At 57.1% G+C, this 26,645-nt stretch overlaps 2 protein-coding genes across 5 annotated transcripts; one reads left to right on the top strand and one right to left on the bottom strand.

Moving 5' to 3' along the window:
• Positions 1–905: 905 nt before the first annotated feature.
• On the bottom strand, positions 906–4,549 carry ZNF511 (zinc finger protein 511). Its single transcript, XM_058698236.1, has 6 exons — positions 4,397–4,549; positions 4,044–4,117; positions 3,547–3,748; positions 3,236–3,360; positions 2,082–2,231; positions 906–1,289 (listed from the first exon to the last, which is right to left on the bottom strand). Exons 1-6 carry the CDS (start codon positions 4,547–4,549, stop codon positions 1,211–1,213), a joined length of 783 nt encoding a protein of 260 aa, XP_058554219.1. The 3' UTR covers positions 906–1,210.
• A 17-nt stretch (positions 4,550–4,566) lies between these two features.
• Positions 4,567–24,984, top strand: TUBGCP2 (tubulin gamma complex component 2). 4 transcript variants are annotated; one of them, XM_058698221.1, is made up of 18 exons: positions 4,567–4,691; positions 7,958–8,117; positions 10,316–10,444; positions 11,251–11,427; positions 12,570–12,729; positions 14,673–14,880; positions 15,144–15,343; positions 15,653–15,842; positions 16,998–17,143; positions 18,789–18,969; positions 19,582–19,762; positions 20,488–20,660; positions 20,950–21,078; positions 21,491–21,611; positions 21,961–22,104; positions 22,620–22,748; positions 23,444–23,607; positions 24,573–24,984. In XM_058698221.1, the coding sequence occupies exons 2-18, from the start codon at positions 7,968–7,970 to the stop codon at positions 24,706–24,708; spliced, it is 2,718 nt and encodes a 905-aa protein (XP_058554204.1). In that variant the 5' UTR covers positions 4,567–4,691; positions 7,958–7,967; the 3' UTR covers positions 24,709–24,984. The 4 variants fall into 4 exon arrangements, with proteins under 4 accessions (XP_058554204.1, XP_058554205.1, XP_058554207.1 ...); XM_058698222.1 differs by lacking the exon at positions 4,567–4,691 and having other exon boundaries at positions 7,981–8,117; positions 10,326–10,444; XM_058698224.1 differs by lacking the exon at positions 4,567–4,691 and having other exon boundaries at positions 7,985–8,117; positions 10,329–10,444.
• Positions 24,985–26,645: the final 1,661 nt, after the last annotated feature.

Raw genomic sequence — 26,645 nt, 5'->3', positions numbered from 1 at the left:
GCTTTTCAGCAGATTCACAGATGTGTGCAGCCTTCACCACGGGTAACTTCAGAGCATTTCCATCATCTCAGAAAAAAACCCTGTATTTTCTGGCTATTCCCCCATTTCCGCATAATCCCCAGCCCTAAGAACCAGTAACCTCCTTTCTCTGTACATGTCCGCACACTGGGCGTTTCTAGAAATGGAATCATAGAATACAGGCCGTGAGTGTGTGTGTGTGTGTGTGTGTGTGTGTGTGTGTGTGTGTATCCTTTGTTCACTCAGCATGATGCTTTCAAGGTTCGTCCATGTTGTAGTAAGTGTTAGTGGTTCATTCCCTTTTCTGGCCAGTGTTTCATTTTATGAATACACCACGTTTTACTTACGCGTTCCTCACTTGAGGGACATGTGAGTTGTTTCCATCTTTTGGCCATTGTGAATGATGCTGCTGCAGGCATTGGTGCACAAGTTTTTTGGGGGACGTGTATTTTCATCTCTTACGCGTATACCACTTTCTTTTGTGTGTGGATGTCCAGTTATCTCGGTACCATTTGTTAAAAAGACTACTCTTTCCCCACCAGTTGAGCACAAGTATGTGGGTTAATTTCCAGATTCTCAATTCACGGGGAGGCCGGCCCTGGCCGCAGGGTTCTCCCAGCGCCTAACACCCCACCTGCGGCGCAGGAGCCCCTCGGTTTCTCACCCCACCATCAGCTCTGAGCTGATGGCCACTGGGGAAGGTGGCCCTGGGACCTCTTGCTGAGCCAGGAGCATCAGCGACTCAGGTGCTACATCCTCACCCCCCAGAGGCTCTGTGGCTTTGTAAATCTTTCCGAAAACCAAGCCCTGCAAACAGATTCCCCACGGAGAGCTGCTGCCCGTTTCCCTATGCAGCTCGACCACACAGAAGTCATGGCTGGAGACCGTTATGGCAAATATCTACGTATTTATACGGCACATCCTCAGGACAGCCCTGCATAGAGAGGTGGCATGGCGGGCCATTTCATTCACCAGAGCATGTGTCGGGAATCCGTGGGTCTGTCACTGCTTCTGCCGTCACACAGCTGTTCAGCGACACGGAGCTGGGCTGAGATGGAGGGTGGCAAAGGCCTGAGTCGGAGGGCGGCCGCACCAGAAGGCGAGAGAAAGTGCAACACTGACGCCCCATCCTGCGAAAGGCCACCGCTCGCTCAGAGTCAGCTCAGAGTTCTGTGGCTCTCCGTCCACGTTGTCACTGGTGTCCCTTTTTTTTCTTGGTGCTTTTAAATCCTCGTGATGCACCTTGACCGAAACAGATGGTAGAAGGTATTCTGAAAGAGAAGAGTCGTCTCCGTACTAAACCATTTTTTTTCCCAACAAGAGCCCAACTCATAAAATAGCGTCGTGAGTTTATTCTGGCGAGCTCCTTCTCTTCCACTTTGAGGAACATTTAGGACAGGGCTGTCCCTTCCCAAGATGCCCTGGGCCCCGGGGTCAGCTCCCTTCCTACACCTGGCCATCCACCTCAGACCCGCTTCCACCAACACACTCTTGCCTGGGAGACTCAGCCAAGAGGGCCGCTCCTGACACAGGTTCCAGGCCCAGGCTTCCTGCGGCCCACCATCTGGAAGGAACCCTGACTGCCACGGCATCCGGGACCCACTTGCAGGCCAAAGGCTGGGCAGCTGCGCGAGGGCAGCTGGGGTAAGAGTCTACTTATCGGTTTGCACTTGTTGGCAATTTCTTTCCTTCTGTCCTGTGTCCTTCCCAAAATTAGACTCGAAAACAAGTTTAGCCCAATAAGAACACAATTAGCAATAGAAAAACAGATCAGTAGATCGTAACTTCGGCAACGACAGCCAACGTTCCTTCCATCCCAGTTTAGGCCACGATGCAAGGGGGGCGATGGTGCCTTCCCTTCCGGTGCCTCAGGGCCCAAAACAGGGCGTGCGCAAGACACAAAGTGACTCGAGAGAAACAGGACCGGTCAGGCTCTCAACTCCTGCTGAAGCCAACACTCCAACCCCCTTCTCTCAGGGAAACTACTGCCCAGGGCCCAGCCCAGCATTCTCCTCACAAAGCACATGCTCACAACCTGCCCCAGAAGGATGCCAGGCACTGACCTGTGGCTGGAGGTCCGCCGCTCGCCCACAGGCTCTGGGAGGGAGGCCACGTGTTCAGAGCAGACTTCCATGGCATCCCCTCCTGATTGCTCCTCGTCATCCCCCGGAGCTTCTGCGGATGCTCGTACAGCGGCCCCGGGTGTGGCTGGGCTGTGGAGACAGGGTAAGTGGTGGCTCCTGTGGCCCTGTCTTCCCCCCCAGACTGACCACAAAAACACTACTTTTCTTGCAAAAAAACGTTTTTTAACTGTTTTGGCAAAGCGTACTTTCCAGACTATTGGGACAAGCACAAGGGTTACAACAAAACCTTAAGTGAGTGGTCATGTGACAGATGCCACGTTTGCAAATTTAGTGACAGTTACACCTCGTATTTTGAAAAAAGTATTTTTGTGGTGCCACGTGGTAAATGCCTCCCAAGGGTGCCCACTGTCTTTCCACAACCACGAGAAGTTTGCTAATGTTAACCTTGCTATCGAGTCTCGTCCCCAATCCCTATTCAATCCAGCATTGTAGGACCCCTTTCCTTGAAATGGTCCCTCCGAGAGGAGAGAGTCACCTTACACTCAGAACCTCATGACTCTCCTGTGTTGCAGTGGGCTCTCAGACTCACAGTACTTTAAGAGCAAAGTCCTGCTGAGGACTACTAGCCTGGTAACACTTCGACACGATTCCCAGGATGTTCTGACGGACTCTGCCAAAGGAACCAGTTGCAAAAGGCAAAGAGATACAAGTTTAAGAATGACTCCTGATGCATTTCCCCAGGCTGTTCTGAGCAGTGGTGTGTAACAAAATGGCTTTATTGTCCAAGCTACCAACCAGACGAAGAGCTGGAGGGTCTGCGTGAGGGGAGGGCCTCCCAGCCTGGGACAGATTCCCAGAGGGCCAGGTCAGCAAAGCAAGTGGGGCTGCAGCCCCCAAGAGGAGATACAGGTAGAGCAGAGAATTAGGTGACATTTCTAGGTGCCCCAGGGCAGACAGCAAGATGAGATCCCAGTCATTCCCAACAGGGCCAGCAAAACCATCCCCTACTGGTTTCACTCCTCCTGCCTGAGAACTCCCCACCCGACAGCACCCTTAAAGTCCACACACTCAAAACGCTTTTCTAAATTCAGGGGCCACATCCTGAAGCTTGGCACGTGCACCACCTCGCGTACCCTCTGCTTTTCTTTGGCTTATCAAATCGGAAGTCCGCAGGGTAGAGGTGACATCTCACCAGGTGATCTTTCCTGTCTTTGCTGGTCTTGAACTTCTCTGCACAACCTTCCACCAGGCACTGATACTGAAACAGAAACAGTGTCACCTCCATCCTGACTCACAGAGTCCCCCCGCACCTTGCCCCTGACCTCCAGCTGGGAGCAGTGTGCTGACCCCCCCCCCCCCAGCTAGGCAAACAGCTTGGGGACAAACCCCTCCTCCGCCCGAGATGACTGCCCTTGGCCCCAAGGAACATGGACACATCACCCACCATGTCCTGCCTTTCGGACAGGATCTGGAACAGTGAGTCATGCCACTCCAGGATGTGGACGTCCAGCAGGTGCACTGAGGGGAAGGCCCGTCTGCAGAAGGAGCAGACGTTTCTGTGCAGAGTGTGGTAGTGGTGCTCATAGTCCTCCAGGCTGTCAAACACCTGGCAGCAGCCTGCCACCTGACAGGTAAACTCAGGCACCCTGGCAAAGGAAACCACCTTGTGGGAATGCCGTCCTGCTGATGACAGAGGACCTTACGCTTCCAACTGACACCTTTCCTTTAAGCAGCCTGATAAACGGTAAAGCTCTGATGTTTCTTTGGCAATCCCAAATTCTAGTTTTTTAAGAACTAAATTTTCACAGACCAGCGAGGAGGGAGTGAAGCCAGAACAGAGGAGCATGGACGGTGGTCTGGCAGAGGGTAGGGTGGCGGATCACCCAGGAGCGAGCGGGCTGGATCCAGGGAGGGGGCAGCGCTGGGCCCAGAGGCGAGTACCTGGGCCTCTCAGGCGCCTCTGTCACCTGTGTGAGCACGTCCTGAAGGTAGAGGTGTCGCAGCACGTCCCCATCCTGCAGGAAACGCACATAATGGGCGGGGCCGGTCTGCCAGCCCCGCCCCCGTCCGCCCCGCCCCCATCCGCACGCCCCATCCACGAGCGCCCCGGCCCGTATCCCCCGCCTCGCCCGAAGCCCCATCCGCGAGCGTCGGCTTCGTCCCCGCCCGACGGTCCCGCCCCCAACCGCGAGCGTCGGCCCCGCCCACGGCCCCCCGCCCTGCCCGCCGGCCCCGCCCTGCCCGCCGGCCCCGCCCCCGCCGACAACCGCCCTTTCCCTCCTGGGCTCACAGACCTCGAAGAACTCGTGCTCCCGCGGGAAGCGCACCCGGCGCGCCGCGAAGCGGAAGGGCGGGGCTCCGGCCGCGGGGTCCCGCTCCACCGGTAGCGGCTCGGCCGTCCCGGGTCCCCCCGCCAGGCGGGAGTGCAGCGCTGGCGGCAGCTGCATCGCCCTGCGCGCTGGCGGCACCACAGCCTGCCGGCCACCGTCCGCGAGCCGGCCGGGGCGGGGCCGGAAGTGACCTCGCGCCACTTCCGCTGCCGCCGCGGGTTTCGCTGTGAGCTTAGGCGGACCGGCCCCCGGACGCGCGGTGAGTGCGGCCGCGGGCGGTGGATCCTGAGCCTTGCGAGGGGGAGGCGGCGGGGCTCAGTCTCCCTTCCCCGCGCTCCGCCGCCGGCCGTGCGCCGACCGCTCAGGGGCGCACGGCCGGCGGGCGTCTCGACCCTGGACCCCGCGCTCGGGTACGGTGCTGGCCTGTGCGCTGCCCCACCGACGGCTCACGTCCCAAACTCTAACCGTGCGGCCTCCCTGCTGTGGAGACTCCCACCCCTCCTCCGCCCTCATTACCCTCACCCTTGTCCACGCCGCGTTTGCCTCCCACCTGAAGGGCTGGCGCGGCCTCTGGGTCGTGCTGGTCTCCAGACCAGTAACCAAACTGGAGCCAGAGTGGTTTTTGCAAAATTCACGTCCTACGGCAATGCTTCTTTGTTTAAAGCCCTTCGGTGGCTTCCGGTTACCTTAGTCCAGCGGCTCTCTCGTAGCCTGTCAGGCCCTGCGCGTTCCGCCTGCCTTTCTCGTCTCCTCCCTCCCATCAGCTCCTGAGGTGCGCAGGACTCTGTGCCCGGTGCTCAGCGCCCGCCGGTGAATAAAGCAGAGGACACCTCTGCCCAGCCGCGGACACGGCTGCCTACCTGGTGAAAGTTACCTAGTTAAAACAGCGATGGGTGATCCAAGGGACGCAAGGACGCTTGAGACTTACTGGGGGGGGGGGGGGGGGGGGGGTGGCCATGGCCGGACTCCCCTCCTCTCCCAGGTACTTCGGCGTTGATAGGACCTGTACACCCATGCGTGCAATATAGTCAGGAAGGGGGGTACTGTTTCTTCAAAAAATTAGAAGATAATTTTAGAGCTGTCATTTAAAGAGCATAATAAAAATCTTTTGGCTCCTTCATCCTGGAAGTAAAGGCTTGTGGCCCCATCCCCAGTCCGTTTCACAGCTAAGAAGAGCCCTGGACAGATTCATCGCTTACGCTTTACTTTTCTGTCTCTGAAAAAGCATCAGGGCTCTTGACCTTTTTTCCACAAATTTTGTTTTACAAGCCCATTTGTGCAATTAGTTTTTTTTTAATTTTTATTTTTTAACATTTATTTATTTTTGAGACAGAGAGAGACAGAGCATGAACGGGGGAGGGTCAGAGAGAGGGAGACACAGAATCTGAAGCAGGCTCCAGGCTCTGAGTTGTCAGCACAGAGCCCGACGCGGGGCTCGAACTCATGGCCGCGAGATCATGACCTGAGCCGAAGTCGGACACTCAACCGGCTGAGCCGCTCAGGCGCCCCGCAATTAGTTTTGAACTCTCAACAAAGACTGTTTTCCTGAAATGTTCACTGGGGTGGGGGGGGGGGTCGTGTGTGCCTAACTCATGGTGAGGGAATGTGGAGGAGGCTTCTGGTAGCTCGCACTCAATGCCACGAGGAGGGAAGTTCTGTTCCGCCACAGAAGTCTGTGTCTGTGACAACTGATAGGACGACTCCAGAGCATCAGGAAGACGGAGTGGGCTGTCGTGAGCCCCTCCGAGTTGTTTCCAGTGGGGGTGCTGCTGGCAGTTTTGGTGGGACGCTTCTGTTGATGTTTAGGCGCCCTGGTCTCTTGCCCACTACACACCAAGAGCACCCTTCTAGCCACTGTGACAATCAGAAGCGTCCCTTACGCGTTTCCAGAGGGCCTCTAAGGAGAGCTACTGCCTGCAGGTGAGAGCCACCGTTCTTGCAAGAATTGTTCCAGATCCCCACAGAGGACCAGCTTCCTTGGAGTATTAACACTTGTAGTGGGAGGATGTCTGCACTTGTATTTTTGCCACAAATGTACGGTTTGGTGAGGGTAGCTTTAAAGTTTATTTATTTCTGAGACAACGCAAGAGACAGAGTGCAAGCAGCAGAGGGGCAGAGAGAGAGGGAGACACAGAATCCGAAGCAGGCTCCAGGCTCTGAGCTGTCAGCACAGAGCCCGACGGGTGGGCTCGAACCCACAGACTGCGAGATCATGACCCTAGTCGAAGTCAGACACTCAACCGACTGAGCCACTCAGGCGCCCCATGTGAGGATAGTTTTAGAATAAATGTTCACGTTGGGGCGCCTCGGGGGCTCGGTCGGTTAAGCGTCCTACTTTTCAGCTCAGGTCATGATCTCACGGTTCATGGGTTTGAGAGCCACTGTGCTGGCAGCTCGGAGCCTGGAGCTGCTTCGGATTCTGTGTCTCCCTCTCTCTGCCCCTCCCCTGCTCACTCGCTCGCTCTCTCTCAAAATAAATAAATATTAAAATAAAATAAATACACATTCACTTAGATGATCTTTCTTCTGAAGCCCTATCTCCACCTACTTGTATCTGGGGGACAGGTGTTTTCTTTCCATGGTAAATGCAGTGCCCTTGCCATCTAGCATGACCTTGTAGTCCATCCATCATAGGACATCTAGTCTAGCCATTATAGGACAACCCACATTCCTTAGGAAGCCTTGTAGAATGTAGAATGTGTGTAAAACCGATTGCCCTGAGATTCAAAGAGGCCTCAGCGGAAGAGTTCTGTGTTGTCTTTTCTGTCTTGCTTGTGGTTTGCAGTGCCTCGTTCAGGCTCTTCTATGATCACTAAGGTAACTGATGGTGACTCAGATCCAGTTTTCCTTTGGTAAAACCAGCCACTTCTCCAGTAACGTTTCCTCGTGGTCGGCCCTATGTAGTAACGGAATTTGTTCCTGCTTGTCTAGTAACAATACCATGGGAACTTACTCCGTACGGGCCCTTTGGTGTTCTATCAGGATGATTTTATTTGATCTCCGCAGTACCTCTATGGGTAGGATTTACTACTCACCCCTTGGCAGAAGAAGCCTAGAGAGATCAGGCTCCTTGCCGAGGACCTTACAGCCCAGAATTGGCCAAGTCAGGGTTCAGACTGCCTGGGACTCTGCAACCCATGCCCTGCTGTGCCTCATGCCCATAACTGGTTATTGTGAACTCCTCCTGATTTTAAAAGTGTGTGCTAGTGACTTACGCACCTGCTGACGCTTAACCGTTCTGCTTTTCTGTTTGAAGATTCCCTGACTCTGGCCAGTTTTCGATGTTTAGCATGAGTTGATGATATTTGTATGTGCGGAACTTGTTCTCTGTCGCACAAGGTTAGAGTCTCACTTGCTCAGTTGCAAATTAATATTCATTAGTTAATTAGCATATGGGTTGTGTGCTATGTCTACTGCTCGTTTACCTCAGGCCTCGTCTTCACTAGAGCTGTTAGCACAGTTTTTGTTTTTTGTAGACGGCTTTCCTCTTAGCTTTAGGAGAACATATTGTTGATGTTGTTTCAGAGCCAAAACTATGAGTGAGTTTCGGATTCACCACGACGTCAATGAGCTGCTCAGCTTGCTGCGTGTCCACGGAGGGGATGGTGCTGAGGTCTATATCGACTTGCTGCAGAAGAATAGGACCCCATATGTCACTACCACTGTATCTGCACACAGCGCCAAGGTGGGCCCCGTCCTGGTGCGGCACTGTGTGCACTGAACAAGGTGGGCCCTGTCCTGGTGCAGCACTGCGCACTGGACAAGGTGGGCCCCGTCCTGTTGCTGCACTGTGTACACTGGGTAAGGTGAGCCCTGTCCTGGTACAGTGCTGTGTACTAGGTAAGGTGGGCCCTGTCCTGGAGCAGTGCTATGCACTGGACAAGATGGGCCCCGTCCTGGTACAGTGCTGTGCACTGGACAAGATGGGCCCTGTCCTTGGCACAGTTTGTGCACAAGGTTCATAAGCTTCCTGACTGAGCAGCCACAGCATTACCAGTGCAGATGGCAGACAATACTTGTCAAAGGCTTTTCTTGGACCAGGAATTCTGCTCAACTCCATGCTTCTGATGCTTCCTCATAATGGCCCTTGTTACTCACTCTGTTGTACAAATGAATAAATGGTGGCTCAGGGAGACTGCTGGGCTGTCACCCTGACCTCAGAACCCAGGTTCTGAGTCCCCTGAGGAAGGAGACTCAGATATTCCTCTGGATGGAAAGGAAGCTCCTGTATTAACTGCTTTGCAATCCCTCTAAAGCAGGTTTTTCTGTTTTTATTCAAATAGCATATAATTCAAAATTACGGATCTTCAGTACGAGATAATTTTGAAATTTGTTTTTAGAAACACTCTGTAAAGCTTGTATTATTTAAATAGCTTGATAATGGGGCGCCTGGGTGGCTCAGTCGGTGACGCGTCCGACTTCAGCTCAGGTCATGATCTCGCGGTCCGTGAGTTTGAGCCCCGCGTCGGGCTCTGTGCTGACAGCTCGGAGCCTGGAGCCTGTTTCGGATTCTGGGTCTCTCTCTTTTTGACCCTCCCCCCGTTCATGCTCTGTCTCTTGCTGTCTCAAAAATAAATACACATTAAAAAAAATTTTTTTTTTAATAAATAGTTTAATAATGGCACAAGGATAATTAGAAAAATTCACTGAACAGACAGACTGGGAACACAGAAGTGATCTTAATTTATTACAAGGGGAGCACCATAAATCAGTGAGTGAACATAACCGCTGAGCCTATCCCTGGTTCCAGAGGGAATAGAGTTAAATGCGTAAACTTAAAAAATATTTTTTTATAATGTTTATTCACTTTTTTTTTTTTTTTCAACGTTTTTTATTTATTTTTGGGACAGAGAGAGACAGAGCATGAACGGGGGAGGGGCAGAGAGAGAGGGAGATGCAGAATCGGAAACAGGCTCCAGGCTCTGAGCCATCAGCCCAGAGCCCGACGCGGGGCTCGAACTCACAGACCGCGAGATCGTGACCTGGCTGAAGTCGGACGCTTAACCGACTGCGCCACCCAGGCGCCCCATGTTTATTCACTTTTAAGAGAGAGAACACGAGCTGTGGAGGGGCAGAGAGCCCAACACAGGGCTCTAACCCATGAACTGTGAGATCATGACCTGAGCTGAAGTTGGATGCTTAACCTACTGAGACACCCAGGCGCCCCGATGCATATATATTTTTTAATGTTTATTTATTTTTGAGAGCGAGAGAAAGAGACAAAGTATGAGCAGGGGAGGGGCAAAGAGAGGGAGACAGGCTCCAGGCTCTGAGCTGTCAGCGCAGAGCCTGACACGGGGCTCAAACCCCCAGACTAAGAGACCATGACCCAAGCTGAAGTCGGACGCTTAACCGACTGAGCCACCCAGGAGCCCCTAGAGTTAAATGTGTAAAGTGAATGCATAAACTGGTAGAAAGATCCAAATGGTCATTTCCTGATCTCAGGCTGAGGAAGCACACAGGAGGGAAATTGTGGGAGATCATGGGTAGGTTTAATGAGATGTTTTGTTGAGTTTAAGTTTTATTTCAGGGGTGTATGATTATTTAACCTACCTAATTTCACTGTTTTGGTTTTCGTGTTTAATTTTCTGGAAGATTAAAAAAATTTTTTTAACATTTTTTTAACTTATTTTTGAGACAGAGAGAGGCAGAGCATGAGCAGGGGAGGGGCAGAGAGAGAGGGGGAGACACAGAATCCAAAGCAGGCTCCAGGCTCCGAGCTGTCAGCACAGAGCCTGACGCGGGGCTTGAACTCACGGACCGCAAGATCATGACCTGAGCCGAAGTCGGGCGCTTAACCGGCTGAGCCACCCGGGCGCCCCTGGAAGATTTTTAACAGTTGTTTATTATTGTCACTAAATCTTTCATGTTTATGCTTTTGAGGTTAAAATAGCAGAATTTTCTCGTACTCCAGAAGACTTTCTAAAGAAATATGATGAACTGAAATCTAAAAACACAAGGAACCTTGACCCACTGGTGTACCTGTTATCGAAACTCACGGAAGACAGAGAGGTAATGGCCGTGGACTCATCGAGAGTGTGATGCGTGCTCCTGACGGAGCTTGTGTGTGGAGCTGCTCTGATTAACCTGTTCTACGCACGTGGGTTGGCTCAGTTGCGACAACACATCGTGAGTCTGCTGTCGGACGGCACTTTTCTGCTCGCCTGCAGCACCCAACACGGGGCTCCTTCCCTGCCTTGTGCTAGCAGCACTCTGATGTACCGCAGGGGTGTGTCGGTGGTGCATCAGGAGGAACAGTAGCTCGTGTTGGCGGTGCCCCTGGGAAGTTTGACCGCGGTTACCCCTGTGGTTGGAGGGTTTTGTATTTCATAGTCTCACGCAGGGGTTTTGTCTGTTTTGAATGGGCATGTTACTTGTGACCCTAAGAAAAACACCTAGCGTCATGTCAAGGCCGGAGATGCTGTTGCACCCGAGGGCGTCTGGGGATGTGCTTGGGCCTCTCACTCCGCAGGCCCAGGGTCTGGAGAAGGTTGTGGTGCCACACCAGGCATGCTTGACCGTCACACAGAGGGAAGAGGTCTTGCCACGTGCGGGACGGGAGACTGGCCGAGCGTAGAGAAAAGGCTGAGTTGGGAACAGGGTTTGGGAGTTGGCTGTCAAGCATCCGCGGGATTATCTCCCTCTCTGTCTGAGCATGTGACCCCTCACGGCAGAAAACACGGAGAGACTGACTGCGGCCCACAGAGTCGGGAGTTGCCGCTGCCCTCCGTGGGCGGCTGGGGTCAGGAGGGAAGGAGGGGGCCTGGCCGTGCCCAGCAGAGCACAGGCGTGTAATGTAGGGTCTCGTGTGTTTTCAGACCCTGCAGTACTTACAACAGAACGCCAAAGAGAGAGCCGAGCTCGCGGCCAGCGCTGCAGGCAGCAGCGCCAGCGGCTTCAGCGGCCCCGCCACGGCCTCCAAAATCTCCATGCAGGAGCTGGAAGAGCTGAGGAAGCAGCTCGGCGGCGTGGCCACAGGCTCCACGCTGCAGCAGGTACTGCACCCGCCGTCCACGGGCCACGCCTGCTGGAGCAGGTGCGGCGATGGGGTGTGTGCGAGCCAGAGAGGAACGTGGACGTGGAGGGGCCGCGGCTCGCTCCCGATGGGGACCTAGCTGCGTAGGGACGGCAGTTCTGACGCACGCTGCAGGTCGGAAACACGAGGCCCTGCGTCACCCGCGCCGGCTCGCCTGTTCTGGGCTCGCGTGTCCGAGGCACTCTTGTGGGTCTTGCCCTGTATACTGTGATTCTCCGTTTCCATCCATTAGGTTTGCACGGTTTGTTTCTTAAGGTTGTATTTTGTAGATGATTTCATCTACGTCGTGTTCTATCTTCTGTGCTTACTGTTTTTCCTTGCTCTTGATTTCGTGTCCTGCCCTGGTCACTTGAGGGACAGCTGTCTTCTCAGGCTATAACTTCTGTGGCTTTCAAGCTCCCTCAGAGCTGCGTCCCCACGAGGGTCTGAGCAGAGCACGTGCCTCTTGAGCACCATGGCTCTGACACATGACGGCCAGTGCCGGTGGGCGTGTCCTATCAGCACCTCCCGTGTCCCCGCACTGCCACCCCGTGTGATCGACGAGAAAATGGTCTGCACCTGCCTCTCTCCCTGGCCACCTTTGAGCTGGCTCTCCTGACAGCCGGGCCACCTCGGCCTGCCCTGGTCAGCTTCTGGTGGCTGGTTCCGCAGGAGGACTGCTGCTGCGGGCGTGTCGGGGGTCGGCCTTTCCCTGGGTGGATCTCTCCTCTACGCCCGCCCTTCTCCAGCTGGCTGGGAGGGGCGGGCGGGGGGGGGGGGGTGGCCTGGTTTCCTTGACCCATCCGTGACCCATCAGGTCGTGACTAGACCTTTGTCTCCAGGAAAAGTGACGGGGTCCGTGTGTAGTTGTCCCCAGAAGGGTGCAGCCTGTTGCTGGTGTTGCTGCTTTACCTGTGGGTCCCGCACAGACTGGGACCCTGACAAGAGGCTGGGTTCCCGTCTCGTCCCCAGCTCCTCACACTGTGACGGGCGTGGAGACAGTCATTCCGCTTCCTCATTTGCGTTCAGTGGGCGATCTCTCCAGTGCCGTATGTGTTAGCATTTAAACGTTTGTACTAAAAGTATATATATTTTTTTGTTTTTTGAAAACACCCTCGCCAGTCTCTGGAACTGACAAGAAAGTTGCTTCGAGATAAGCAGAACAAAAAAAACTCAGGCCAGCGCCTCCCCGTCTTTCCACCGTGGGTGTACGACAGACCCACCCTCCTTGGGGACTTCCTGCCTGGCTCAGGCGTCAACACGGACATGGCTGTGCCTATAGGTATGCGGTACGTCTGTTTCTCACATCTGCGTGTGTGAGCGGCGTGGGGCACCGTTCTTCCTGTGCTTTTGTGCTCAGGAGCGCCGAGCTCTTGTGTCCTCCCTGTGTCTGCCCTCCCCGCCCCCCCACCCTCCTCTTCCAAGTGCTCCCATGGTTTGCTCCTGGGTCTTTTCTGATTGTTTCCCTCTCCACAGTGACCTTTTAGTTTGAAGGAATCATGCCCCTGTTGTGATCTCAGGTCTCTATCCCTAGGATGTCTCCCTGAATTTTGGCTCATGGGGCCCATTGTCTGCCGTTTGTGTCTACCGCGGGGCTCCTGACTTTCCCTCTGGTGTCCCCACTCCTCTCGTGACGACCGGTGTCACTGTTTGTCAGGTCCTGGAGCTGGGGGTGGCCCCTGTGTTCATTTCCTTCCCGCTGCCCCAGCCTGGCCCCGGGCCCAGCCTTCACCAACCCTTCTTGCTCACACACTGTCCTGCCCTCACTGGCTTGGGCCTCTACCTCCCCAGAGTTTTCTGTGCTGAGGAATGTTCTGGATATGCTGTATCCAGAACGTATGGTGCCATCAGCTGAATGGAGCTCATGGGCATTGAAATGCAGCTAGTGTGGCTGAGGAACAGGTGTTTTGCTTTCTTTACTTGGCCCAGGTGGCCAGTGGCACGGAGCCTCGTGTCCCGTCCCTCCTCCCTGGGGTGCTCTCCACAGTCCCAGAGCTAGCGGCTTTGAGCGGCAGGGGTGTGCCCCACGTCGCCTCTGCAGCGACTCCCCAAACCCTGGCGAGCCACAGAGACCCTGCTGGATCGTTCTCCTGGCCGCGGTTCGCGGTGCAGTGTCCCCTTCGGAGCAGTCCCTTCCTATCTCGCCTGCCTCTCAGCAGCACGGCTTGCGGTGCTCTCTCCCACACGTGGGCAGGGTGCTGGAGGGGCAGGGTGGCATCTGCCCCCTGAGGCCAAGGTCCCCTCCCTCAGGACCAGCTGACCTGGTGCTGCACCCCTTAACCCCACTGAGAGCGTGCGCCGGGGCTCTAAGTGGGGTGACGCTCAGGTTTCAAGTGAGCGGCAGCCGAGGCTGGTGGCCGTTCCCGGAAGACGGCCCTGCTCACGAGGAACGGGAGCTGTGGGTGACCTTGTCGTGACGGGCTCGTGGAGAGGAGCCAGAGCTCAGAGTGCGCCTCCGCGTGCCGGGTGACCCGGGCCACAGACGGCGGCTGCCTGCTCGGAGCCCATGTCCTGCGTGTGTGGTGCAGCACCACCCTGAGCCGCCAGGCCCCGGTTTGGGGCACTGTGGGGCCGACAGAGGCACGCGTGGGGCCGGCTGTGCGAGGCTGGGGTGGGGGGCGGCTTCGTGGAGACACCTTTCTGCCGCTGCTGCCTCTGGCTGCCCGCGCACGGCGGTCTCTCCCGGCAGGTGTTGTTGGGGGGAGCAGTGGGGGTCGTGTCAGGGCCCGTGAACCGAGAGAGGCAGGGGGCTGCCTGGGTCAGGAGGTGTTTGGCGGGCGGCCCTGGGGATGGCTCGCGACTGTCCTTCGGTCCGCGGCGTGGTTGTGAGGGGACCGCCTCATACTGCGCGTACCCGGTTTTAAAGTCTTTGAAGAAAATCTTTTTGTCGCGCCGCAACCCAGACTTGCTGGCCGTGACCAGTGCTGTGAGAACAGCTTACGGCAGAAGTGCTCCTTAATTCCTAACCACGTCCTTTTAAGGCCGGGCGTTTATCTGAGTGGGAGTTTTTCTCCGCCCGGGGCTTTAAGGCTGTGGCGCACCGCTCCGCGGCCAGTCACTGGCCCCCGTCAGCCTGGTTCTCACGCCCGTGAGCGCTGGAGGGCGTAGCACCGGGGAGCCGGTGGGGGAGGGGGGTGTGCCGAGGAGATTCTGTCGGGAGCGAGATCTGTGGGAGCGGGGACCCTGGACGCGAGGCTACGGCCCAGCGGTGTCCACGGCCCGCAGGCACGCTGCCCCTGACCGCCCAGGAGTCGGCTGTGGTGGAGGACCTGCTCTACGTGCTGGTGGGTGTGGACGGCAGGTACATCACCGCCCAGCCTCTCACCGGGAGGCAGAGCCGCACCTTCCTCGTGGACCCCAACCTCGACCTGTCCATCCGGGAGCTGGTGAACAGGGTCCTCCCGGTGGCTGCCAGTTACTCCACGGTGACCAGGTGGGCGCCCGCCTTCCCAGGTGCTCCTGATCCCTGCAGCTCAGTCCTCGTGCCCCAAAAACAAAACCCCAAGAGCGCGCTTGTCTTGTCGTGACCGGGTTTCACTCCTGGCACGGTCCCGAAGGGCCTGGGGACAAGTGCAGGGGGCTGGTGTCTACAGGTTCCCTTCAAGGGTAAGAGCTTGAGTGGGGAGGGGACCCAGAGCTTGTGACATCTGATCTGAAAACTCAGCCTCACCTGCTCGGGTGCCCTCTCCCTCCTAGGTTCATTGAAGAGAAGTCTTCCTTCGAATACGGGCAGGTGAACCACGCCCTGGCAGCCGCCATGAGGGCCCTGGTGAAGGAGTACTTGATCCTGGTCACACAGCTGGAGCAGCTGCAGAGGCAGGGCCTCCTGTCCCTGCAGAAGCTCTGGTTCTACATCCAGCCAGCCATGCGCACCCTGGACATCCTGGCCTCCCTGGGTACGTGCCTGCCCTCCCGCCCCCGGGGACGTGCCGGCCCTCCCGCGGGAGCATCGGCAGGACCGGCGTGTTGTGCGGCCAGAGCCCGCGGGGCGTCAGGTGTTAGTCTGTGGCAGGAAAACTCTGGAAGCTCTTCCTGATAGGCTTTAGTTAGCGATCACAGCGTTACGGTTTGAGTGTGTCCCGCGAGAGCGGCACCTGTCCCCGGGAGACCGGAGATGAACTGAGGCCCTGGCCTCTCGTGACATGGCCTCAAGCGCCAAGGGCACCCCCTTCGCCACACTGAGCGCCACCTCCACCTCCTTGCAGCCACCTCGGTGGATAAAGGCGAGTGTGTTGGGGGGTCAACCCTGAGCCTTCTCCACGACCGGAGCTTCAACTACACGGGGGACAGCCAGGCCCAGGAGCTGTGTCTGTACCTCACCAAGGCTGCCAGCGTGCCCTACTTCGAGATCCTGGAGAAGTGGATCTATAGAGGGATAATCAACGACCCGTACAGGTAGGCTCGCAGGGCCCGAGGAGAACACTGGTGAGGTACGCGAGGGGCACACGCCCACACGAGCCCCGGGAGGCTTTATCTTGTCGAGCGGAGGGCGTCGGAGTCGCCCGGAGCGGCGGCTCCTGGCCTGAGCTTCCTTCCTTCCCAGTGGTGAGACTTGAGCGTTCCTTCTCCGCATCACGCGTTTAAATACGTAAACGGAGCTTGGGTAGCTCACGAAGGAGTCTATTGTGTTGAGGTAGATTTCTTAAAATACTTTAAAAATAAGTTTGTGGCTGGGGTAGTGTTTCTCTGCGAATGGTGCAAATAACAGTCTGAGGGGAGGACCTTACAAGGAACACGATTTTATTTTATTTTTTATTTACTTATTTTTTTTTTAATTTTTTTATTTTATTTTTGTTATGTTTTTTAACGTTTATTTACGTTTGAGACAGAGAGAGACAGAACATGAACAGGGGAGGGGCAGAGAGAGAGGGAGACACAGAATCTGAAACGGGCTCCAGGTTCTGAGCTGTCAGCACAGAGCCCGATGCGGGGCTCGAACTCACGGACCGTGAGATCGTGACCTGAGCCGAAGTCGGACGCTTAACCGAATGAGCCACCCAGGCGCCCCAGGAACACGATTTTAAAATTGTGCCTCACGCGGGGCGCCTGAGGGACTCGTAGGTTGGGCGTCCGACTCTTGGTTTCGGCTCAGGTCATGATCCCAGGGTTTGTGAGTTCGAGCCCCGCGTCAGGCTGACAGCACAGAGCCTGCTTGAGATTCTCTCTCACCCTCTCTCTTTATTCCTCCCCTGCTTGCACTCTCCCTGTCTCTCTGTCTCTCGCATAAAATAAAGTTTTAAGTAAACTTGAAAAAACAAGTTGTAAAATCCTGCCTTGTGAGAGTGGTATCTGAAGCAGGTGTGCTGGGGTCGCGCCCCTGCTGTTGGGGTCGTGCGTTGTCCGTGTCTGTGATGGAGGGAAGTGCCGAGTTCCCCTGGGAGGGGTGGAGGTAGAGGTCCCCCTGTGGCCCCGTGGCCCCGGGTCTTCTCCGAGCCCCCGGTTGAAACAGCTGCCCCCAGGGGTGTGGGTGGGTTCACTGTTGCTCACAGCCGGGGACCGACCTGGGGGCTCTGGTCGGCCAGACCCCGAGAGTGTCCGCTGTGCCTGCAGCGAGTTCATGGTGGAAGAGCACGAGCTGCGCAAGGAGAAGATCCAGGAGGATTACAACGACAAGTACTGGGACCAGAGGTACACCGTCGTGCAGCACCAGATCCCCTCCTTCCTGCAGAAGATGGCAGGCAAGGTCCTCAGCACAGGTGAGCCTTGCGGCCCCGGTGTGCCTCTGCCTGTGGCCTTGCCGTCACGGCCCTGTACCCGGTGGTGCCTTCCCTGCCTGGCGACCGTCCCGTCCGACTCCTGTGGCTCCGGGTGCTGTTGCTTTGTGCCCTGACCCTGGGGGTTTGTCTCACAGACGCCCTTTCTTTGCCACTTCGCTTCTAGAATTCTGTTATCACTGACAGGAAAGTTGCTTCCCTGCTCCCAGCTGACCCCAGATGCGGGGCTTTTCCACACCGGCATCCCGCTCTCCTGTTCTCTATGGACACAAGCCGGGCATCCTGTAAATTAGCCCTCATCCCATCCACCCGGGGTTTGTGGCGGGCTCCTTGGTTTGAGGCTCAGTCCTTTGGGGCGGCCCCCACATCAGCAAGTACTGGGTCCTGTCTGAGTGGCTGCAAATGGGAGGCTCCCATGGCCCCCTCCTCTGGTGTGATCATTTGCGAGGACGGCTCACAGAACTCAGGGAAACGCTTTACTCTCTAGATTACCAGTGTGTTATAACGGATACAAGCGAACAGCCAGGTGAAGGGTCCATGGGGCGAGGTCTGGGCAGGTCCCGAGCACAGGGGCTCCTGTGCCTGTGGATTTGGGGTGCACCATCCCCGTGTGGATGTGTACCCCTCCCTGGAAACTCTTCAGACACCTTGGTTTAGGAATTTTATGGAGGTCCCATTATGCAGGCATGATTGATGAAATGATTGACCGTTGGTGCTTTATTCAGCCTTTCCCGATCCTGACCTCAGTGGGCGGTGATGACGGGGTTGGGTCCCCTGGCCACCAGCCCTCACCCTGAAGCTGTCTAGGGAAGCTGCCGAGAGTCCCTCTCTGGCCTGAACTCAGGTGTGGTCAGAAGGGGCTTCATGAGTAACAAAATCCCAAGAGTTTTAGGAGTTCAGCGCCAGCAACCAGGGACAGAGACCAAAGATCTGTTTCTCACTGGGTTGGTCTCATACCATGACAGGAAAACAGCCGAGGATGCAGGCCTCACTGGGCCAGTGATGGTCCTGTCACCATCACATGGACTGACGTACCTGACACGCTGCTGGCCGGGAACTCGGCACTTTGGTTCTGGGAGCTGTGCTGTCTAGGACGGGGTCGGAAGAGGGTTTAGAATCTCATTCTCTGAAATATTTTTGAAATTATTTCTGTGTTCTTAGAAGATCTGGAGAGGGGCGCCTGGGTGGCGCAGTCGGTTAAGCGTCCGACTTCAGCCAGGTCACGATCTCGCGGTCCGTGAGTTCGAGCCCCGCGTCAGGCTCTGGGCTGATGGCTCGGAGCCTGGAGCCCGTTTCCGATTCTGTGTCTCCCTCTCTCTGCCCCTCCCCCGTTCATGCTCTGTCTCTCTCTGTCCCAAAAATAAATAAAAAAAAAAAAAAAAAAAAAAAAAAAAAAAAAAAAAAAGAAGATCTGGAGAGTCCAGCCTGTTCTAGCACTTAGCGCTTCTGTGCTCCGTGGGTGTCAGTTGGTTGTGTTTCTCTGCCATGTGTAGAGGGTTGTCAGCTGTTCTCAACCTCTCTTTCCAGTTCTCTAGCTACTGTTTGGGTTACAGCATCCGAGGTTCAGGTCTGTGGTTTATTGTACTTATGGTGAAAATTTTAATTTGCTTTCTCCCTGTCTTTTCAGGAAAATACCTGAATGTAGTCAGAGAGTGTGGCCACGATGTCACCTGCCCAGTGGCCAAGGAGATCATCTACACTCTGAAGGAGCGGGCATATGTTGAGCAAATCGAGAAGGCTTTCAACTATGCCAGCAAGGTCCTGCTGGCCTTCCTGATGGAAGAGAAGGAGCTTGTGGCGCACCTGAGGTGTGCCGTCTGTCCTTGGCCTCCTAGCTCAGCATGTGTAACCATCGGGGGTGTCTGACCAAGGCCACAAATTAACTTTTAGTGGCTCTGTCCTATTTATGTAAAAACCAGCACACTGCCAGGTTGTCCTGCCTGAGAAGACAGCCTGAGAACCTTGCACATTTGTGACCCTGCCACTGTGGTCCCAACTCCCCGAGGCCCAGCAGGGCAGTGTCTGCCTGTGTCACCTTGTCTGCAGTGACACAGCCTCCCAGTCTTGCCCCCGGCCCCACCAGCCCCTTCCAGGCAGCGTAGCCGGGCACAGAGTTCTTTGCCCCTGCCTAAGAGCTGTTTGTTTCCGTGTGTTTGAAGCTGACCGCCGGTCTCCCCTTTCTAACATGTTTCCTGGTGTGGGGCGCTGGCAGGCCATGTGCTTGACACGTCCTTCCTGGGCCATGTGGCCCCTCCTGGCTTCCCCCCGTCCCCCCGCCGCCCCCATCATCAAAACCGCTGGTTCTGGTGGGAGCCCTTTGCAAGCACGCAGCTCTTCCTCGTCAGACGCCTGCCTCTCTCCGAGTCCAGGCCGCTGTGCGCGTCGGCCAGTCTTCCCGATGACCTTGCGTCCGCCCGCAGGTCCATCAAGCGCTACTTCCTGATGGACCAGGGGGACTTCTTCGTGCACTTCATGGACCTCACCGAGGAGGAGCTGAAGAAGCCGGTGGACGACATCACTCCCACCCGCCTGGAGGCGCTGCTGGAGCTGGCCCTGCGCATGAGCACTGCCAACACGGACCCTTTCAAGGACGATCTCAAGGTGGGCTGGGGGTGAGGGGGCGGGGGGAGCACCTTTCAGGCCGCTCCCCGTGTCCCGAGAGCTAGAGCAGCTGCCTGAGAAAGACATTTGAGGTAAAGACACGGGAGGAACCAACTCTTGACAGTGATACCCGCAGCCCGGGTATGCGCACGTGGGTGTTTTATGGTAAATGCAGCACAGTGACGTTTCCTTGTCTCTAGCTTTCTTTGTTACGAGAACTCACTGTGTGTGGTGTACGGCATGCAAAGCGTGCGTCCGTCAGCTGTCCCGGTAAGGCTTCCGGTCGGCAGTAGGCTATCGGTGGTCGGGGGAGGGGAAGTCAGAAGTTGCATGTGGATTTTCAGCTGAACGGCGGGTTGGCGCCCTGACCCGGGACGTTAAGGGTCAGCTGTGCTGTGTTTTCAGACCCACGTACCTTCTCTTTCAGCCTGAGCCTGGCACCTGCGGTAAAGTTGTAAATCTGGAGGGATTCAGGCCTTTGTGACTTCATGGTTTTTCATTTATATCATCAGGTGTATTTTAAATGATCTCTCTGTATGTTTGTTTTCCTACTTTGGTGGAGGAAAGACGCCTACTTTTTGAGTGGGGGTCTCTTGGCAGGCAGTTGTTTTGCAAGCTGGGCTCGGAGATGGCGTCCACCGCAGGGACTTGCTTCTCCGGCCTGTGCTGCAGCTGGATCGGTGCCGTGGTCAGGACTCGACGCCATTCTCTCTGTCTTTCCCAAGATTGATCTGATGCCGCATGACCTCATCACCCAGCTCCTGCGGGTTCTGGCCATCGAGACCAAGCAGGAGAAGGCGATGGTCCATGCCGACCCCACCGAGCTCACGCTGAGTGGCCTCGAGGCCTTCTCTTTCGACTACGTCGTCAAGTGGCCCCTGTCGCTGATTATCAATAGGTGAGCGCTGGTCCTTCCTGACCCTTCCAGCACTAGCTTCTCTAGACCTTACAGCAGGTCTGCCGGGAGGAAGGGACTGGATCCGCCCGGCACCTGCCTTGTTCTGCAGAACGTCCAAGGCGCCTCCACACCCATTTGTGTCCAGGGTGGGCTGCCTGGCGCCTGGTGGCCGGAGTGCAGAACCGCTTCGGTGCCGCCAAAGCCCAGGCCGCCATCTGCTGCGAGCCTCATGAGCTCTGGTGCCGCCCAGAAGCCTACCTACGCGCCTGTCTCCTCCCGCTCCCTGCAGGAAAGCCCTGACCCGCTACCAGATGCTCTTCAGGCACATGTTCTACTGCAAGCACGTAGAGCGGCAACTCTGCAGCGTCTGGATCAGCAACAAGGCCGCCAAGCAGTGCTCCCTGCACTCCGCTAAGTGGTGCGTCTCGTCTGCGCGCACGCGCTCCCCTCTTGCAAAAAGGCAATTTGTCGCACACCTTTGTAGCTTATAGATCCGTGACATGTTTCACGTTGCGGAGCAGGGCCACTGCCGACCGCGGTGGCCACTGGCTCTGTCCCTCAGCCGTCTGTGCAGACTTGGGGGGGGGTCGGGCCCGTTAGCGTGAGCCCTCCGAGGTTTGGGGGCGTGTGCTTCCTCCTGCTGGCTCACACGCAGCTGCTCACTGTCGGCCAGGGGTGCCCCACACGCTGGTGGTGTTCGTGCCCGCGTGTGGGCCCCGTGGAGGGGCATGAGCCCGGAGCAGACGCCCTGACGACAAGGCGGGTGGCCCCCACATGCTGTAGATGCGCCGACTCCCTGTCATCTGCGCTGAAACCGTCTGCTCGCTCAGGTTTGCCGGCGCCTTCACTCTGCGGCAGCGGATGCTCAACTTTGTTCAGAACATTCAGTACTACATGATGTTTGAAGTCATGGAGCCGACCTGGCACGTCCTCGAGAAGAACCTGAAGTCTGTGAGTCGTAGCTTGGCGTGTCGGAACGTTGAAGAGGCTCCAGCGGGTTCTTGAGGAGGGAGCGTAGCAGGTCAGGGGTCAGGGGTGAGAGCAGCGCCGGCCGCAGACTGATGGGGAGGAAGCGAAGCCCTCCGCATACACGAGAGGCTTCCCTACGAGCACGGTGAGGGTGTGCGTGTGCGAGAGCAGGCGTGTCGGGGGTGATGTTGCCCCCCAGAGGCCACGGGGTCATCTGAAAAATGGCGACAGACCAGAAGCGTGCAAAGCTGCAGCCGAAGCCAGGCCCGCGGGGTCCGTCTGCTTGCGAAGTCGTTCCCAGAGTGAAGGCCGGGTCCTTCTCTCCGCACAGGCGTCCAACATCGATGACGTGCTGGGCCACCACACGAGCTTCCTGGACAACTGTCTGAAGGACTGCATGCTGACCAACCCGGAGCTCCTCAAGGTGTTCTCCAGGCTCATGTCCGTGTGCGTCATGTTCACCAACTGCATGCAGGTGCGGCCACCCCACAGCCCACTCGCCTCCTGCCATCTGTCTGCAGGGGTGCTGCTCGGAGTCCCCTTCCGCCGGTGTGGGCCTCTGTTCTGGGCCTTTTTCTGGACGCCTGCTGTTCTTTTTGTCCGACTTGAGCTACTTGATTCAGTTACAAGCAGCTGCCCCAAAGTATTGGCACAGAATATAAGTGTTGGAAGGCAGAGGGGGTGAGGTGGGGGTTCACTGGGGCTCCAGGGCCTAGGGGGTCTGAGTCGGTGGGGCCAGTGGAGAGCGTGCGAGGTGTTGGCCAGCCTCCAGAGGACAGGAGCCTGGGAACTGGTTCCTTAGACCTCTCGCGGTCACGTGGGGCTCCATCGGGGGAGAGACGTTCTTCAGTCAGTCAGTGGACCAGCCCTCGGGCAGGCGCCCGTAAGGTCACGTGGGCACAGCAGACACCGCCTGGCTGTGCGGAGGCCCACCCTTCACTTGGGCCGGGTGGGTTGACGCTAACAGGAGCGTTTCTTTCTGACCCCAAGAGATTTACGCAGAGCGTGAAGTTGGACAGTGAGCTGGGCCGCCTGATGTTGGAGCATGGCACAATGCTGGGGCCGCCCACGGAGGCCGAGCGGGTGGAGGAGCGCACCCGCAAGGAGCTCGCCAGGAAGGTGTGCTTCGTCCGGCACCGCTGGGCCTGCAGCTTAGCAGGCGCGCCTGCTGCCGCCCTTCACTCTTCTTTTGGTTAAAAAAGTTTGCTTTGAATTAGATATTAAATATGAGTCCCAGAGAATCTTCTCGCTCGACTTGTCGAAACCTCAGCCCCACTGTGCTTGAGGGCAAGGCCACGGTTCCCCCAAGGGGAGGAACGCCCAGGTGTGGGCGCCCCTTGGAGGGCCTGGCACACAGCAGGCGTGGGGCTGTGGGCCCTGCCGTCCTTATGGTCAGAGCCCCGGCCTTAACTAGAGGGGCCTCCTTGGAGAGGATGTCGGGGCATAGGCCCTGCAGCACCAGCCCAGGCCCCTGCTCCCGGGCCCCTGGGTCCGTTCCCTCCACTGAGAGGGAGCCAGGAGAGAATGCGGCATTAGCTCGAAAACCTGAGTTGCAGAAAAAACACCCCAGGCGGGCGGGTCTACTGCTTCCGCGTGTGGGTGGGAGCAAAGCAGGGTGCCAGCTGCCCAGACTGTGTCTCTGTCCTGTGGTCTCGGGAAGCTTTATGTTGTCCTAACCCTTTCACCTTGTATCACGCAAAAACTTGCCCAGATCCTTTCTTCTATTAGAGATAAAGGGACAGGGAAGCTGAGCTGGTGAGAGCAGTGCCGAGGCCGGGCTGGGGGCGCTCACGGTGCCCGAACTTGTCTTCTAGTACCTGGCTGAGCACGTGGACGCCCCGCAGCTGGCCTCCAGCTTCGAGGCCACCATCAACAAGTTTGATAAGAATTTCTCAGCACATCTGCTTGACCTTCTGGCCCGACTGAGCCTCTACAGCACCAGTGACTGTGAGCACAGCATGGCCAGCGTCATCTCCAGGTGGGTGCGTCATCTCCAGGCGGCTTCCCACGTGGCCACGGGCGCGATCCTGTCCCTGCCTGATGGGACTCCCGGGTTTCCCTCGCCGGCTCCCCCTTCACCATTGCCACGCAGCCTTGGGCCACCTCAGGAAGGTGTCACTGAGGCAGGGTCTGCTCGGGCGTGAGGGTGTCTGTCCTTAGCCTCCTATGCGTCACCCCCTGAAGTCACAGACGGGCGTGCGTAGCGGTTTGTGTTCACTCGTGTGTGTGCGCCAGCGTGTGTCGGGCTGCCCCGTCAGTGCCCCCATAGCCCTAGGCTATGCACGGCAGCCGCGTCACCCCCCACCCCCTGCCCCCATTTTCAGATGAGCAGCCAAGGGGTGGCCACGGGAGGGAGGATGGGACCGGGGATGCCATTTCTGCCGTGGGCTGTGAGCACACAGTGAGGGTCGTGGCGGCACGCACTAAACCCGCCCCGTTTGGGCTCCTGGGGCTGTCTGTGCCTTGCCACTCTCGGGTGGTGGGGGGTGGGTGTGGTGGTACATTCCTGGTGACTCTGGGAGGGGCCCCGTGGGGAGGGGGACCAGCAGGCCGCTCAGCCAGTTTGTGGTTCTGGGGCTGTCAGGTTCCCACTGCCCGTGAATCCTGGACACACAGCTCTTCCGAAGGGAGGCAGTGGCTCAGCTTCTTTCCAGGAGATTGAGGGGGTGTCCCTGCCTGGGAAGGTGTCCTATGTTGGGCATTGGATGTCCTAAGGACAGGGCCTGGGACGCTTGTTGTTTAATTTTCATGTGTGTCTGAGTTCTGGTGTCAGTATTGCTTGAAAAGCGGAGGCCGGATGGAGCCTGAGGCCCTCGTGTGGGTGCGTGTCCCTCGCACCTGGTGCAGAGACCACCCTTCCCCCTTTGTGGGGCGGACAGGCTGCCCCAGGGAGGGCGCCTCTGCACCTGGGGGTGCAGGAGCCCAGCCCCTCTCCTCCCGCAGACTTGACTTCAATGGCTTCTACACGGAGCGCCTGGAGCGTCTGTCTGCAGAGAGGAGCCAGAAGGCAGCGCCCCAAGTGCCCGTCCCACGGGGCCCCCCGGCATCTGCGCCCAGGGTTGCCGTCACCGCCCAGTGAGGCCAGCAGGTGTTGCAGAAGAATGAGTTCAGAAGCCATTACGTGAATGAATATTGCTGAACCACATGTGTTTGTGTGTGTCGTTACTGTTTAAATATAAAATCCGAGGGGCGTCTTGCCAAGCTGCTGTCATTGCTCAGGGCGCTAGGTTCCCTTCACAGCAGCCACCCGCACCGGGCCGGGTGCCTCTATAGGTGTGTTTGTGTGAGTTCTTCTATTGAATAGGGTGAGTTCTTAAAAATGTTTTTGTTCTCAAATAAAGACAAAGTGAAGGACGCTTGGGTGGCTCCGTCAGTTAAGTACCTGACTTTGGCTCAGGTCGTGATCTCACCATTGGTGAGTTTGAGTCCCACATCAGGTGGGGACGTGTCCCAGCTCTGGGTGAGGATGCGCCCTTTTCTCACTCCCTCCCTCCCTCTCTCTTCCCCTCCTGGGATTTTCTCTTTTTCTCTCTTTCTCTGTCTCTGCCCTTCGCTCACTTGGGCACCTTCTTTGTCTCAAAAAAAGAAAAAAAAGGTGAAAACACGCAGCATTTGAGCAACTTCAGGATGATTATCAAGGTCTCGCAGGGGACGAAATCCAAGCCTGGTGTCCAGGTGGGCACACCTGGTGTCCCAGCAATCAGCAAGGCTGGGCTCCGGGCACCAGGGGGCAGCACGGTCCTTGTCCTGCCGCAGGACTGGGCAGGAGGGTGGGGGAGTCCTGAGGAGCACCCGCTGAAGTGCAGAGTGGAACCCATAGGGCGGGTTCGGCCCTGGGTGGCACAGCTGTGACCCCCACCCCACTGCTCCCCACTCCAGCCATGCTGCCCACCCGCCAAATGTCCTGTGTTGCTGCCCAGACTCGGCTCTGCCTGCCTGCTGCAGGGGGTCTTGGGGGGCAGGTGGAAGGGGCCGGAAGCAGGCTCCTGGAGGCAGGGTGGTGGGCACTCAGTCTGGCTGCTGCCTTGAAGAACAGGCACCATGGAGGGGGTCCAACTCACAAGCCACAGACGTCTTTCTTGTCCAGGCCGCTGTGTGTGCAGTGGCAAATTCGCTTATTTGCCGCCAGTGTTACCAGAGCCCTGGTGTCGTGCTAACCTCTTACCGAGCTAAGGAGCCCACTGGCCCTGGGCTTGCCGCCCTCGTGCCCTGCTCTGAGACCCGGAAACTTTGTGTCCCCGTCCTGGGCTCTGGGCAACAGGCTTGCCCGCTACACCCTAGGGTTGCCAGTGGTGAGGGTGGGACAAGAGGAGCCTTGGCGGCAGCGGGGGGGTGGGGTGGGGGTCCTGTGTCGGAGGAGGAGCAGACCCCTGCTGGTCTGGCTGCACATGGGTGGTCTGGTCTGCTGGCCGAGGAGCGAGTGCGTCTGCGACAGCTCTGGGTTTTGCCTTTACAGGGACTGTTGCCTTTTAATTTTTGTTCCCAAATAATTGCACAGCTAAGGAAGAGAAGTGAGCTCACTGGGAAGGGGGGCTCACGAGCCTCCCTGATCCAGCTGTGTGTGAGCACAGGGACGGAACCCACACGTCCAGACCCCAGACCGTCTCTGTGTCTTGCTCTGCTCGCGGGGGCACGGGCCCCGCCGCCACCTCTGCCCAAGATGCCTCAAAGCCCGCCAACCCCTTGCTGCTTTTCCTTTTCTTTCCATTTGCTTTGGGGGAACTACTGGGCTGTGAAATTTTGACCTCTGGTCTGGGACTGCCTGGGGCACCACACCCTCGCCCAAGGTTTGGACTTGCACTGATGTGCACCATTTCAGGAAGCCTGTCCAGAACGTGGCTCCAGGGCCACTGAGCTGAGGACAAACCCTCTTGGATTAGCGGCAGATGACAGGGACCGCCCTCCCTCCGCCCCGTGCCTGCCCGCCCCGGGGGCCAGGTCAGCGTGGGGGCCGGCAGGGCAGGAAGCGGTACTGGGTCCCGTGTGGGCTTCTGTTCTCCAGGAAGTCCGAGGGCA

Source organism: Neofelis nebulosa, chromosome 13 (genome assembly GCF_028018385.1).
Source record: "Neofelis nebulosa isolate mNeoNeb1 chromosome 13, mNeoNeb1.pri, whole genome shotgun sequence".
Lineage (NCBI taxonomy): Eukaryota > Metazoa > Chordata > Mammalia > Carnivora > Felidae > Neofelis > Neofelis nebulosa.
The sequence above is the reverse complement of the archived record's forward strand: the minus strand, read 5'-3'. Positions and strand labels throughout refer to the sequence as shown.